Source organism: Podarcis filfolensis (assembly GCF_964270895.1).
Source record: "Podarcis filfolensis genome assembly, chromosome: 5".
Classification (NCBI taxonomy): Eukaryota; Metazoa; Chordata; class Lepidosauria; order Squamata; family Lacertidae; genus Podarcis; species Podarcis filfolensis.
Genome location: NC_139608.1, coordinates 35,794,386 through 35,809,696, shown reverse-complemented (window position 1 = coordinate 35,809,696; position 15,311 = coordinate 35,794,386). Strand labels below are relative to the sequence as shown.

Here is a 15,311-nt window from a genome sequence, read left to right as displayed (position 1 = left end):
CTCCTCTTCATTATCATTTCCTGCTTAGAATTCCATTATTCTTGCAAAAGACCTTCTGAAACCCAACATACATGTCTTTTACTGACCGTTTCTTCCACTTAATGCAGACAATTATACTTCTCCGGGCTTTTTGGAGCAGTATGCACAATCAGAAATCCAATCAATCACCAATTATTAGGGATGGGGTGGGGATTCAGAAAAGATGGCCGGTGTAGTCTCTGGCTAAGGTTATAGTCTAAAGTATCTGGCAATCACCAGGTTTGGGAGGGCTGCTCTGTACAGACCCTCATACATGAGAAAGGAAGAATAGCACTGCTGGATCAAACTAAAAGCCCATCTAGTCCAGCATTCTATTCTCACAGCGGCCAACCAATGTCCATGGGAAGACCATAAGCAGGACAAGTTTACAGCAGCACTCTCTGTTCCAAAACAGGGACTCTAAGAGCTATTCTGTGATGAACTGAGACAGTGTATAACTCAAGAACCTATTTCTGTTTCAGTGGTAGCCACAAGGCCAGCACACCCAATGGGGCAAGTGAGGTAATCCGCTTTAGGCGGCATGAGCCATTGGGGCAGCAGATCCCGATGTCATTCTTTCTTCCCCCTTGTTCCTGATGTATAGCTTCCCTTACCCCTTCTTTCCCTGACATGGAGGGAGAAGCCATTTTGGGGTCCACCCCAGGTGCCAAAATGTCTTGGGCCTACTCCAGCTAGCCATGTTTACAAATATGCCCGCCACTGTTTTCTCTCAAAGCAACAGACTCTGTGCTGGATAGAGGGGCTTACTCAGGTTCTCCTTTTCAAAAGTGAACACTAGGAGCAGAGATCCAGAGCTTATCCTATCCATCAGAACCCTGTGTGTCTAATTTTAAAAGGTTTATTTTTGGATAGGATTCAGGAAGAGAAGGAGATAGAATGTATCCGTTGCCTAAGAGCATTTTTATTAGGCAACTCATAAATTGAATAATACTATCATGGACTCAACACAGCACAGCACAAAAGAAGTAAGAACACTCTATGTACCTGATCATGCATTTGAACATCTGGCCACCTAATAAGTTTTAGCATTGTATCATATGCCCATGAAGTTCAGTGTAAGAGAAAGCTAAACATACATCCAAGAAGCATTTTTCCAGGTGAATATTGGGGTTCTTGCCGTCATGCAACAGAAGGCTATGAGGCAAGAACCCCTATCAAACTGGCAAGAGCAATTGGCAGATATCCAAAAGACGAGCAAGAAAACATGAGAACTGCATGAAATGAATTCTTTCTTGGCAAACAAGAGCAGGGGTAGGCAACCTAAGGCCCGTCGGCCGGATGTGGCCCAATCGCCTTCTCAATCCGGCCCACGGACAGTCCGGGAATCAGCATGTTTTTATATGAGTAGAATGTGTCCTTTTATTTAAAATGTATCTCTGGGTTACTTGTGGGACGTAGGAATCTGTTCATATTTTTTTTCAAATTATAGTCCGGCCCACCACATGGTCTGAGGGACGCTGAAAAAGGTTGCTGACCCCTGAACAAGAGGTTCAGAGGGTGGCAACAAGAAAATGGACCTTTTCAGTGATGCATCCCCATTGTGGAACACTCTCCCTAGGGAGGCACACCTGACACCACCTTTATCTAGTTGCAGATAAAGTTTCAAACTTTATCTAGTTTTTATTCCCCCTTCCTGCCTGGCTTTTTGTTCCCCCCTCTTCCTCCCCACCCCTGCATAGTCCCTAAATCTGTTCTGGAGTTTCCCCAACCCCCTAGAATAGATTTGAGGAGGGTACATGGGATAAATGAGGAAGGAGGAGGAGGGAAAATCCCTCTGTGCAAACAGAAATCCTTGCCCTGGTGGGACACATGACGAAAATACTACTCTCTCTTTTCCCCAATTCATATTATGGTGTCATTATTGACTGCCCCCTCCACACACAGCTGTTAATTACTTTAAAAATCTCCCATGTGCAATAGCTAATTACGTGAACAGCATCCCAAGATGTTTGGTCCAAAGACTATCTCAGAGTATGGATGCAAAGCAACACCATTAGCACAGTGTTTTATGTACTGTTTGCCCATACTGCTTCAGTTGTGCTAATATCAGAAAACACAGATGGCAGACCTTCAGCCCTACAGATATTGCTGATGTATCACTCGCATCTGCCCCAGTCTTTACAGCCAATGGTCAGGGATGACGAGAGCTGTAATCCAACAACATCCAGAAGGACACAGATTCCTCATCTCTTGCATTTAGTTATTCTTGCTAAACTACATTTTAAACAGAAGGCAGGCCAAACTAATGGCACACGCTGCTAGGAAAAGATAAATACATACAGGATATAAAGCGGAATTTATGAACCAGTAGAGTTTATCATCAGTTGCAGTGTGTGGGTACACCCAGATACTTTGGCTTCTTGCAGAGAGCAGCACACATTATGGGCTATGTAGGAACCACATAAGTTCCATGTGATAATCCAACATGTGTAAAAATTGTTGCGTTTACACCGAGTGATTTACACATATGGATGAAGCACTGGGAAGTTCTCAAAAGTGTAGTGGAGCTTCCGTTCCCTCCTCTCCTCTCCTCTCCACCCTCACCCACTCAAGTTAATTGAAGAGATTAAACCAGAAGGCAGAACTAATAAAGGCTGGCTGGGATGAAGGGCTGTCAAGGAACAGCTACTATAGCAGTCTCGTGAGCAATCTGCAAAGATCACACAGGGGAGGGTCCTCCGCTGAACTAATTGGCAATCCAGAGAACAAGCACTAGCTGTAGACAGCCAAGACTAAAGGGAGGGGGCACAGCCCCAAGGGAATAGTTGCCAAAGGAATCTGGGCTGTAATTGAACTCAACCATAAGTCACAGTAATCATTAGATCATTCCCCTTACATGCACTAGTGCCATTTTTTTAAAAAAATTGTTTTTCAGCAGCACAAATTTTCTTACTGTTCAAACAGGTCATTTTTCTCAAAGCCATCACCAAAAGCTTCAAATCCGTTAAGCTTCACATCTCCAAAACCGTGTCATTTTGTTGTTGTACAAAAGAAACCATGGTCAGCTATGGAGAAAAAGAGAAATCTTCAAAATGAGTGGATGAACATATCCAGCTTAAAAAAGAGAGATAATTTCAATAACACATTTTTATATAGCACTGGGCTTTTCCTGTTGTTGTTAACATATAATCTTGCCACTATAACATTTTAAAAGTTAAGTGCTCATTTGTACAGTGCCATCTATATTATATGTAGAACCGCCCTGTGACCTCTGGGTATAGGGCAGTATATAAATTCAATAAATAATAATAATGATTTACTGAGTTCCATACGCAAGCAGGCCCTGATCCAAAGTGCTTACAGACAACATTTATACAATGCGAGTGTGATATCTTAAAAAGTACCACTAAGAATTATTCAAGTGTTGCCAAAATGGGGCTGGTGGCAGGGGAGGCCCCTGAGGAATCTCATCAAAATCTATTGCATCAAGTTCTTTTTTCCATAAAAGGGGAGATGATATAATGAGCCCTAGCCCAACAGCCACAAACAGCAAGCTGTACTATTAAGCAATGATGGGCAATGGAAGATCAGACAGCAGGCTTCCTATTATGTCAGCAAGATCTCCACACATTTTACTATAGACCTTGACAGGTTGATAATAGCCATCTGCAATGTCAGATGGACTTTGAATGACCTCATCAGAACTGCATGACCACTTTTGTATCTTACAAAGTTGTTCCACATGCTTGAGCAAATTACTTCTATAGCTGTTTGTGAATATGGCTTTATCCTGTCACATGGGTACATATTAGCTATTTGGGGTTGCACCCTAGTCCCACTGGAGTCAGAACTAACTTTTCACATTGATTACAAGAGGGTGTACGTACAAGTTTGGCTTCAATCTGTTGTTTCCATTTTAAATGAAAAATTATTCAGCAGAAATACTGTATTATAACACACACACAAACCAAAAAACCCCAGGGAGCAGAGTTACGACTTTACCACTGAATTTTAACATGCACAATAAATTGCATGAAGTGTAGGAACGTCACAGTGAATAACAGAGTTTTTTATCTCTTCAGTTCCATCCTTGGAGTTTTCTCCAGAGGCTACAAAGCGTTATAAACTGCTACAATAAAGATGAACTGGAAACTCACGACAACAGCTTCCTGTGCACAAAAGCTTGTAGAAATTCACCAACAAAACTCGAGTTTTAAAGTCGGTGGAAACTGCAGCCAAGATGTCTGCTGCCTTAGGTGCAGTGAAAGAAGCTATTCTATCACCAGTGTTTAATATTCAACCACTAGTCCAACTGGATTCTAAACATAGGAGGTGGGCCCCTCACACAGCAAAATATACTGGGCCAGCCATTGGGGGGGGGGAGTGGCTGTTTGGGTTAAGAATTGTCTTCTCTTCTGCATCTGCTTCAACAGTTTCAATAAATGCATTTCCTATGTGAGGCCAGAATGGGGACATTAATGTTGCACACCTTATAATCAACTTGCGTGGAGCTGTGTGGCAAACAGCAGATAATAGTGGATAAGCAGGCCTCAAGTTGCTGTACCTTCTCTTCCAGCAAGACAACCAGCTTGCACTTGCTGCAGGTGTAGTTCCACATATTCTCAGGCAGGAAGACAAATGTGGCACAGGTGTTGCAGAACACCACAGCAGCTCCTTTGCCATCCATGTCTCTGGAGTCTACATACAGTGGTACCTCAGGTTACAAACACCTCGGGTTACAAACACTTCAGGTTACAGACTCCACTAACCCAGAAGTAGTACCTCAGATTAAGAACTTTGCCCCAGGAGGAGAACAGAAATCACGCAGCAGCAGCATGGCGGTAGTGGGAGGCCCCATTAACTAAAGTGGTACCTCAGGTTAAGAACGGTTTCAGGTTAAGAACGGACCTCCGATACGAATTAAGTTCGTAACCAAAGGTACCACTGTATACTGTGAGAGAGCACTCCAGGCCTCCCCCTCAAACTCTCTTGCTAACCACCCTTGCGAATGCGAGGTCACAAGCTCCCAGAGATTGCAAACAGTTAAGCAGAACTGCTGGTGGCTGCCAACCCCTTCTCCCAACTCACTTCCTCCTTTAGCCTGGATTCCTCTCAGAAGTAGCTGCTCCATCTTAGACCATGTGCACACCCACAGAAATACAAACCCATAAGCAAGCCTCAGCTCAGACAAGCAACTAGCCTTAATTCAAAACACAAGCTCACTCTCTGCAGTCTCTTCCTTCACAAAAGTCTGTTTGTAAGTCTTGGTCACAAGCTCCCAAATACAGCAAACAGCTAAGGACAACTGCATAGAACTCTGCATAGAACTTAAGATTCCTCTTTTTCTTCTTGTTACAATCCTTCAACTTACCTGCTGAACGATATGGACTTTCAACAAACCATGGGTGTATTCCAAGTCAATAACAATTTCCTTTGACTCCTGGGGCGGTGGCAGTGCGTGAGCTATTTCTCCACACTCTTGCATTCCTCTCCACTGCAAGACTTCTTCCAAAGAGAGCTAGGAATTAACATGTTATGGCAATGTTCCTCAGTGGTGATGCGGGATTAGCTGGTGTTGTGGAGAAAGAGGAGAGGACGGGCTTTTGTGTAGTGGTATTTTGGTGGCATGTGGAAAAGAAATTAATAGTCTCTCTCACCCTTGGACAAAGCTCTCCATGAGTCAATAAGCTTATTTTGGATTGTATCCAATCATGTTCCCCATACCACCATATAAACAATGGATGAGTCCCATCCCACAGACTCAGCCAGCTTTATTTACCTTCTAGCCTGAAGTTATTTTGTGACAGATAATGCCCTAACATCAATTTCAGAATTTTTGTTGTAAGTCAACACAGCTACTGTTACAGTCTGTGTAAAAAAAATTGTTACTGAGACATGAATTAGGATTTCTTCTAAGCATATAAACATTTTGTACAAGAGTCACAAACACAAAATCCTGTGTTTGAAAATGAACTCACTTCAGTGAACCAGAACAGTGTAAATGCATTGCTTCACTGTCTTATTTTGAAGAAAATATTCATGACAATGACAAGGGATAGCAGAGCTGCAGTAGAGAAATTCCAGCCAAAAGTTAGTCAAACATCTTTATTTACAGGTATCAGTAGAGAATAATTTAAAAGAGATGGATTCCTCCATCTTTGCAGTTCTTGAATCCAATACATACATGACAGCAACTTTAGCCATGGGCATAATGACAAGCACAGTACATGGTCTGAATTTCTTACTACTGGATCGACTTGGCAAGAGGGTTGTAAGGGTCAAAGCAAGAGAACTCAATACCAACACCATTCTAGAGCTCAGATTTCAGACAGGATCCTGCTGTTTCATGTCCAAATGTCCCAAACTCAGTTGCACACAAGTATGAAACCAATTTCCAATACAATCCACAATTTGGAGCACGCCATGATGACGGCTGAGCCGCTAACAATGAATATACAAGATGCACTTAAAACATTAGGGCTGTTACAAACAGTATGGAAGTGTTTTTACAGCAAATTCACCGCAGGAATAGGCATATGTCTACGGGAATATAGTAAACAAGCATCCAGAAGCAGTAGTTGGGTGGGATTTAGACAGTTATAGACACACATATCCCATTGAAACAACAGTGTTCACTGCTGGGATATAAAATTCATAAGCTGTAAAAATCTTTTCAGATTTTATGCAGGCATCCCATCCCTGTTTGTGGCATGGTACCCTGAGCATCTTTCTTTTATTTTAAAAATATACGTTAAAAAGCAAATCACATTATTACACATGGACATTATTTAGAACCGCTATCCCTGGCTTAGTAGTCAAGCACAGCTATGCAGTTCTGACAATTGTCCTAACATATCACAGGATAGTTAAAATTCTTTTGTCAGACATATTTCCCAATACTTGAGATACTGACAGGTCTTAGGGCACTGTGGGAAGGCTTCAGTCCACCCATGGATAACATATCCAGAACTGAAAAGCTACGCACTCAAACTCCCTTGGTGTGAAGTTTATGCAGAAGGTTACTTTAGTGATTGCCAGATCTAAAAAGGGAAAGACGCAGCCAGATCAGCCAAAGAATAGGGAGTAGTTCATCAGAAACACATTTCGAACACTGTAATACCAATCAAGCAAAATGTAGCACATCACATTTCAGTCCTCCCTGAGTGGAAAAAAACTATTTGGAAGTAGAACCCAAAATATTTTCCACGGCTACTTGAGTTTTCTGGCTTTGTGCGACAATTATTCAGTAACAATTATTCGCAGAAACAACACAATGCCCAAACCTAGGAGGAGAACAGCAATTCTAGGCATTGCAAGCAGTGTCCTCCCCTGCTGATGCATCTAACTAGCAACCTTCACAAACCTTTCCTTCACAAACACAATGCTATAAGAAGAGCAGGTTCCATTCACTCCTGAATATTGTAATGTTTCCCAGGTAATGAAAGGGACAAGCAAAAAAAGTGTGAATGGGCAAGTGGGTATTCACAAGCATCTCAGGTGAGAATATGAAGGCAACCCAGAAGTGGAGAAATTACAGTCCTGGAATGATAGTTTGAAATAACTCCACAGTATCTTGCAACTTTCATCCAAAGATAGAATCCTCGTTTAAAGACTCTCTCATTAAGATGAAGCAGGGAAAACTGCTGCAGGGAGTGAGAACGGAAAGCGCAAAGGGGGCTGCACTTTGCTGAAGGATCCCTGTTATCCCAGCAGAGCATTCTGTAACAATGAATGGGTTGCTACAGGGTAAGCAGAGATGGCCCACAACAGAGCAGAACACAGAATGAATTTGCCCTTATTGCAGTTCCATGTGCTACTTTCACCCCATCCCGGCTGTTCCTGGCAATGCATTAGACTTCATTCCAATTCATACCATTTTCCCAGCGGTTGCCTTTGCTACCTTCCCAGGTTCAGGCAATTTTTCCTAGCCATTTTTCCAGGTCTTCAATATCAGCACTACCCTCCTCTCCCTTGCCTCCTCTGGCACTGCATTCAATAAATTCCACTTTCATGGGCAGTTGGGAGAAGTCAAACTCCTTGCCCTTCTTCCCAAGCTGGGAGGCAGATCCAGAGCCTGTGCTTTCCAATGTGCTTGGGGCAGCTGAGAGGGTCACTCGTAAGGTATTGCTGTTGGAGAAGAGAAAATTAACTTTAGAAAAACAAAAAAAGACTGTGAAAGCCAAGGCTAACATGTACAACCCACTTATTTAGAGATATCCACTTTAAACTGGCAACGACAACATTCTTCTTTCTGGGGGTGCTCTATTTTATCACACTGAATAATCTGATAATATAGTTTGTATTTTTTATACCATTCAGTTTCTAAAATGCAAACCATATGCAGTGAATTGGTAAAGAGGGGGAGATACAGCAGGATTGGGCGAAATTGGCCTGTGGGACTGGGAGAACTCTCCCCCCCCCCCAGTGTAATGCCCTACACCCTTTTAAGAGGTAGAATCCAAGTCAATTAAAGATGAAAATGTATTTTCAGGATCGCATTTAAAACCGACCAACCCAAGTTATATTACTGCCACCTGCTGGACACAGGAGAGGAACTGGAAGCAATCTGTTACCTGACTAATTATTAGTGAGATGTCTGAATCATGGCAGTATTTCAAAAATATGTGATACACGTGAACTGATTTGACTAAACTGATTTCTACGTCACCGTTCAGCAATCCCCTCCCCGCCACTTCAGGCATCTGAACAGTTTGGAAACTATGGTCAGAACTGTCCTTAGTATACATTTCATTTCTCATGGCAAATTATTGGCTCTGTGTTCCTTCCTATCATCCTTTTGCAATGAACTGTGAAGCTTATGGGGATAATAAGTATGAGATGTTGTCAGGGAATCAGGAGCAGGAGCAATGGGGAGAGAGGAATTGGAGAGCGAAGGGGAAGAATCCGAGGGCAGCGTAGGGGAGTATGACAGTGGCCCGAGAGATTCCATGAGCTTCTCCAGCGAATCAGAAGATTCCCAGAAGGGGGTGCCGATGGTCAGGGCAAGGGGGGTCCCAGGGGGGACGCACCAGAGACAAGGAGCCAGAGGGGAACCCCAAAACAGCAGTGGAGGATCGGGACCAGTTTCCCCACCAGAGCGTAGTGGGGGGGAGGAGTCACATGTGTCAGGGCCAGCGTCTCCTCCAGAGAGGGAGTCAGGGCTGACCACGCCTCCATCGGAGAGTGGAGGAACGGAAAGGAGGTCAGTTGCAGCTAGCCCCCCTGAAGGGGGAAGCAGTGACAGCAGCAGTGAAACGGTCAGGAGGAAAGCTGCTGGCCGGGCGCGCGCGCCAAGTTCAAATGTGCAGGCACGCGGGACAGCAGGAGACCCGGATGGGGAGCCAGCTCCTAAAGCCCGCAGGAGGGAGGGAGAGGGCTCAGGGGAATCAGCGTCAGAGGAGGCTAGAAAGGGCGAGACCCCGGCGGGCAGGCGGACCCAGAGGAGGAAAGAGCAGCGGAAAAGGTGGAGCAAGGCTAGAATCTTAAATTGGTGTCAAGGGGGAGGAGACTCAGACGGAGCATCAGCGGTCTAACGGTTGAGACGTAGAGCTGCGCGCTGCGGCTTTGGAAGTGAAACTGAACTTCAATAAAGACTTTTGTACTTAACAACGAAGCAGCGTTGGTCCTTTGTGAGCTGGGACCTAGGGTAGCTCTGACAGATGTAATGTCAGATGCAGTCAAGAATTCTGGACAATACAACGTACACATGAATGAGATTTGACAAACCAATCCTTTCAACTTACAGTTCTCTCTCCAGCTGCTGTTGTATGAGTTTGGAAGATTTTGCCATTGTAACATCTAAGGAAGGAAGGAAGGAAGGAAGGAAGACCTTGGGTTATTTGGCACTGAATATTTCACCCACAAAAGGAGCCTGCAATTTTGCTACAGGGTTTTTTGTTGTTGTTGGTTTTTTGCTACTGGGAATTCCTAAGTGCATTGTACAAAGGCCTCACTGGCAGTTATATAAAGGGAAACTGACAGAGTGAGAGACAACTGAAGGCTCCAAGGAAAAGAATGGAACTACCTTTTTAAAATCCTTGTCAGCAAAAAGTCACTGAAAGCGAGCAGGTTAAGCAAGAAAACACATGGCAGTAAAAACTATCATGCACTCTCACAATCCATTCTTTTTCCTTAATTTGAGAGCAGTCACACCTCATATTCATAAAATTACAAGTTGATGCCACGGTTCAGTTCTTCGAGTAGAATTCAAAACTGCACTAATTTGATAGTTCTATACAAATATATAATAAAATATTACATTAAAATTAAATTAAAATCCAAATGAATTAAAACTCTTGATGACAGGCATCAAGAACCAGCAAAAGCCAAGGCAAATCAAAAAGTTTCAGATTATGCTGAAACTGTAATAGTATTGGTACCATGGCTTATTTGGGGGAAGAGACCATTCCAGAATATGGGCACCAACACAAAGGCTCTCTTCCTGGTTATTGCCAGAAGGAAAGCTGTAGGTCCTGGCACAGCCAGGTTGGCCTCTGAAGTTGAGGAATATGTAATGACAGGACTGCTTCATAAACAGACTATGAAATGGTCACCTCCTATCACAGTCACAATCAACTGAACAAATATAAATGCTATATTCTATTACAACAGGGATTGGGAACAGCAAGTAAAAGGATGTCTCTGCTGTATGATTACAGGCTATAGAGGTTTTTTTATAGCGCAGCCTGGTTATTTATCCAATGTAATGTACAATAGTTTCATTTGGATGGCATATAAAAGAAACATGTACAGATACTCCATGTCTTAGGAAAGAAAAAGGACATGGAAAAATGCCAATTGCTGTAAAAATCTACCAACAGTCATGATTTTTATTCCAAACAGACATGCACTACCTTGCTTGTTGCAGGCTATTAGCAGGGGAGGTGCATTTTTCAGCACTACGTTGTCAATCAGGAGCTGGTACAGGAATTCAGCCACATCTTTCATCTCCCGCTGGAATGCTACACTATCCACAACGAATACAATTGCCCTGCGGAATAAAAAGAGTACGCTATGCATGGTCTCGTATGACATAGTTCTACAGCTAGCAGCATCGGTGAATAGATGGCCTCCATGGAACGTTTAACTGCATGCAAGCAGCCCTGGAATTCTGCTCTGAGCACAAGCTTTGATACTGTCTGTACTGGGATGAAAGATTCAAAATTACTTCAAGGGCTGCTTTTACATTATTGCTAACTCACAAGGGCCACACTAGCACATTATCCATGGGAAAACAATTGAGGCACAATTTTCATTCAGTGTATTCTTTAACAATGTCCTGAAAGCACCAATTTCTCTACCCCATTGCAGGCCTCTCTGAATAGTTTCCCACAGAATATATCAAAGTCATTTCACAATACATTTTCACTCACCGCACCATGTCTGTAGCCCCACATTTTTGCTGCCTCTTTATTTTACCCTCTTTGCCCCATCTCAGTTCGTCTCCTTTCTTTCTAAATTTTGTTTCTATTTTTGCTGTTTGTCTCCTACCCAATTCTATTTCGACACGTTCTCACCAACTTTAGCAAAAAGAGAATACACGGATGTTACACTCTCAGCAGTTCACCCAAGTAGTCTCCAGCACTTGCAGACTGTGTGACTAGCTAGACTTGAAAAACTGACCCCAAAGCTACCATGCACCTAAATACAGGTTGTGGAAGAACAGTGGAGACGTAGCGACTCAAGTATTCTCCGCCAACCCATAGGTGCCCAGGTTTAATTACAGCAAATGCATACAGCACACCACCATCAAAGCTCTTTTTGGCTACAACCTGAATGTACAAATATCCATTCCTCCAATACATACCTAGCTGCAGCCTTGAACCTATCCAAGAACTGAAGACGCAAGCTCTCATGGCCTGGAAGGTCAATCAATGTCACATTTGTTCTCTGTAGGAGAAGCAGTAAATATTTTGATGAACATTTAATGAGGGAGACATGATTCTTTTAGCCTGAGGGTAACAATCAGTCTACTGTATTCTGCTTGGATCCATATGCTCTTACTTGTGTTTAAATCATTATCAATCTCTATTTGTTCCAAATATTTAATGCACCATTTTCATATAAATATTTATAGTCTTTCACATAAATGTTATAAACCGATTTATTTAATTTTGTATTCAGCTTTAGAAAGGTTGCTGCATCATATCCTCTTAAGAATGTGCCCTGATGACTTTATATGCAATTTCTAGGAACATGACAGAACACAAAACATTACATCTTCTTACCTTGTCATTATTTACTCTGTACAAGGCAGAGCTATCAGTTATAGAAGTCTGTGTATTTCGGAAATTGCCTGTTAATAGCTAAGAAAAATAAAAGAAAGAGAAAGTGAAATATTCACAGACTAATTAAAATGATTTGACTATAGTCTAAACCACAGCAGAAAGTTGGAAAGAGCCATTTTTATTTTTTAAAAAAATAGTCCCTTGAATCTTAATCTAACCATTTAATCCAACAAAACTAATCTGAAACAGAATATATCAGTAGATACCCTGACAAATACCCTGATACCTTTGACAAAACATTTTTTTACAAATATATCTGCATCTCATATATGCTCCCTACTACTGAGCTATGGGACGCGGGTGGCGCTGTGGTCTAAACCACTGAGCCTAGGGCTTACCGATCAGAAGGTTGGCAGTTCGAATCCCCATGATGGGGTGAGCTCCCGTTGCTCGGTCCCTGCTCCTGCCAACCTAGCAATTCGAAAGCACGTCATAGTGCAAGTAGATAAATAGGTACCGCTCTGGCGGGAAGGTAAACGGCCAGAAGCGGCTTAGTCATGCTGGCCACATGACCCGGAAGCTGTCTGCGGACAAACGCCGGCTCCCTCAGCCAGTAAAGCGAGATGAGCGCTGCAACCCCAGAGTCGTCCGCGACTGGACCTAATGGTCAGGGGTCCCTTTACCTTACTGAGCTACATTAACAACTAATTTAACAGTGTAAGTTAGTACTCCATGCTTCTACTTTACTTTACAAAATGAAGTGCCAAAAAACTTAATCAGAAAACATTTAATTTTTTCATACCTTACATCTCAGACAGCTTTGAAAACAAGAGGGAACAACCTAAGGAGTTCTCCTTTATTAAAAAGAACGGGAACATGACAACACTGTATAGGTCTGAGAAACTGTCCAAAAGAAACTGAAACAGGAATTCACATACCCTAACAAACAGAAGAGTTTTCCCTGAGTCACACAGACCCACCAGAAGCACTGCTCTCCGACTGCTCTTTCTGGTCCGCACAAATATCCAAATCACTAGAAAGAAGGATAAAACTTAGAGGAGTGTATTTAGGCTTATACCCAAGGCAACTTAATTTTCTACCATTAAAACAAGCTATTTAATACATGCCTCCTCCAATTAAGTCTTAATGCTGCTTCAAGTTTTGTACAAAAAGGATGCAAACATTTTGGGGTCATAATGATGTATACATTTCTCCTATATAGGAAATTCATTTCTCAGAACAGCCAAACACATTTATACATCCACACAAATAACATTACACCTCACAGTAAAGTTTGCCTTTATCTATTTCTACCATCTTTCTTTGTATCAGCCCAGCTTCTATAGTTTTACTCAAAAGTAAGCCCCACTATGTTCAATGGGGCCTACTGTCTGGTAACTGTGTTTACACTACAACCTTGGTAGTATACAATATAGCAAAGATGCACCTGATTTGTCATGACAGAAAACATGGGCAAATTCATTATCGTCTGATTTATAAAGGATGTGATTTCAGGCATAGCACATTAAAGATGATCACAGCACATGTGCCCTGGTTGGGACCAGCTGAAGGGGAGCTGAAAGGGAGAGGGACTACAACTACAGGCCAACCCCCCCCCACCAATTGCACCAAGCTTGAGGCGCCTTGGATTTTGCCTTACTGGCCTCTATGTGGAGGGTGATCCCAGGGCCACTCTGCTGCCACAGAATTCAGTCATCCTACCATAAGGCAGCTTGAGATCTAGTGGATCACCTACTGGCCCCACAGCTGTCACTCACTGACATCAGGCCTGATTGCTGTCCCAGCTCCAGGATGGTAATTGCCCTGCTTAACTAACTTACTTATTGTAAACATTTGTATTAAACTTCCAACCAGTATAAGCCCCGTGAGAACTTACAAAATTTTATAAAAGCCACACGCACACCCCTGCCCAACTCCTCCTCCTCTATCTGGCATGGCAAGAAAGGGCACACTAACAACCCCCCAGTTTGAAACTTGCCTCTGCTATGAACCCTCCCTGGGGGCTTATGCAAGTCACAGCCCACCTGTCTCACACATCTTCAGCCCCACTTTAGCAACATGAGGATCATAATAATATTAACCCCCTTGACGGGATTGTTGTTAAGTAAGGCCTACAGGAACGCAATGCCGTAGAGCCTTTAGAACACACTAAAACACGGCAGAAATGCCAGCTAATAATAACTGTGACACTAAATGTTACAACTCCAGTCCAGACTTTTAAATTTCGGTTCTATAACATGCAAATGAACTGCAGTTCTTTGGAAATAAGAACCACTGCATTCTGCGTTAAGAGTCTTCTTACGGAGGAGGCGCAATTCCTACGAAAGAAGACGATCTCGGATCCCTAAGAGGCTCGGTGTCTTTAATACGAACTGCAGGACAGGCAGCTCCTCAGCAGGCGCCTTTTCCCAGCGTGAAGCTGCAGCCATGCGGAAAGCTACACCTGACTAACTTCTGCCTGCCACGCGGCTCTTAAAGGCACAGAGCCTGACTGGGAGGCTGGCTGGCTGGCGGGGCGACCAGGCAGCTCTTCCCCCCGCAGGCAGTGGCGCTCGCCTTCCCTGCCACCGAAAGAAGGCCGGCACTCACGGAGACACGAGGCGAGGAGCACGAGCAGGGCCACGGCCACCGAGACGAGCAGCTGGGCCCTCGCCAAGTCCTGGGGCTGCAGCGGAGCATCCTCAGGAGAAGGCGACCCTTCGCGCGCGGCTGTCACCTCCACCGCGTCCATCTCCAACCGCTTTCGCCTCCCACGAGCTACGCGCGGCGCGGTGACGACGTGTCCTTCCCGAGACTCGTCTCCTTCCGGCCAGCGCGCGCAGCGACTGCTGGGACGCGCGCTTCGGTGGCCCAGGTGCTTCATGGGAGTTGTAGTTTGTTGCCCACCCCCGCCCCAGCGAGTGCACACTAACACGGCTCGTTCTGCAGGCGAAGGGAAGAGGAGAGCGTTGGAGGCGGCGGGTCCGTAGACCCCCAAAAGGATATCGCTGCACGTTAAGCCGCAGTGCCGGATATACGTATAAGCTAAACAAGCTATAGCTTAGGGCCCCACTCTCTTAGGGGCCCCCCCAAAAGGGGGGGGAA

At 43.9% G+C, this 15,311-nt stretch overlaps 1 protein-coding gene across 1 annotated transcript; it reads right to left on the bottom strand.

The window, feature by feature from the left end:
• Positions 1 to 6,070: 6,070 nt before the first annotated feature.
• SRPRB (SRP receptor subunit beta) lies at positions 6,071 to 15,105 on the bottom strand. The gene is made up of 7 exons (XM_083616325.1): positions 14,817 to 15,105; positions 13,145 to 13,239; positions 12,207 to 12,284; positions 11,786 to 11,868; positions 10,833 to 10,969; positions 9,723 to 9,777; positions 6,071 to 8,106 (listed from the first exon to the last, which is right to left on the bottom strand). Exons 1-7 carry the CDS (start codon positions 15,088 to 15,090, stop codon positions 7,890 to 7,892), a joined length of 939 nt encoding a protein of 312 aa, XP_083472451.1. The 5' UTR covers positions 15,091 to 15,105; the 3' UTR covers positions 6,071 to 7,889.
• Between the last annotated feature and the right edge of the window lie 206 nt (positions 15,106 to 15,311).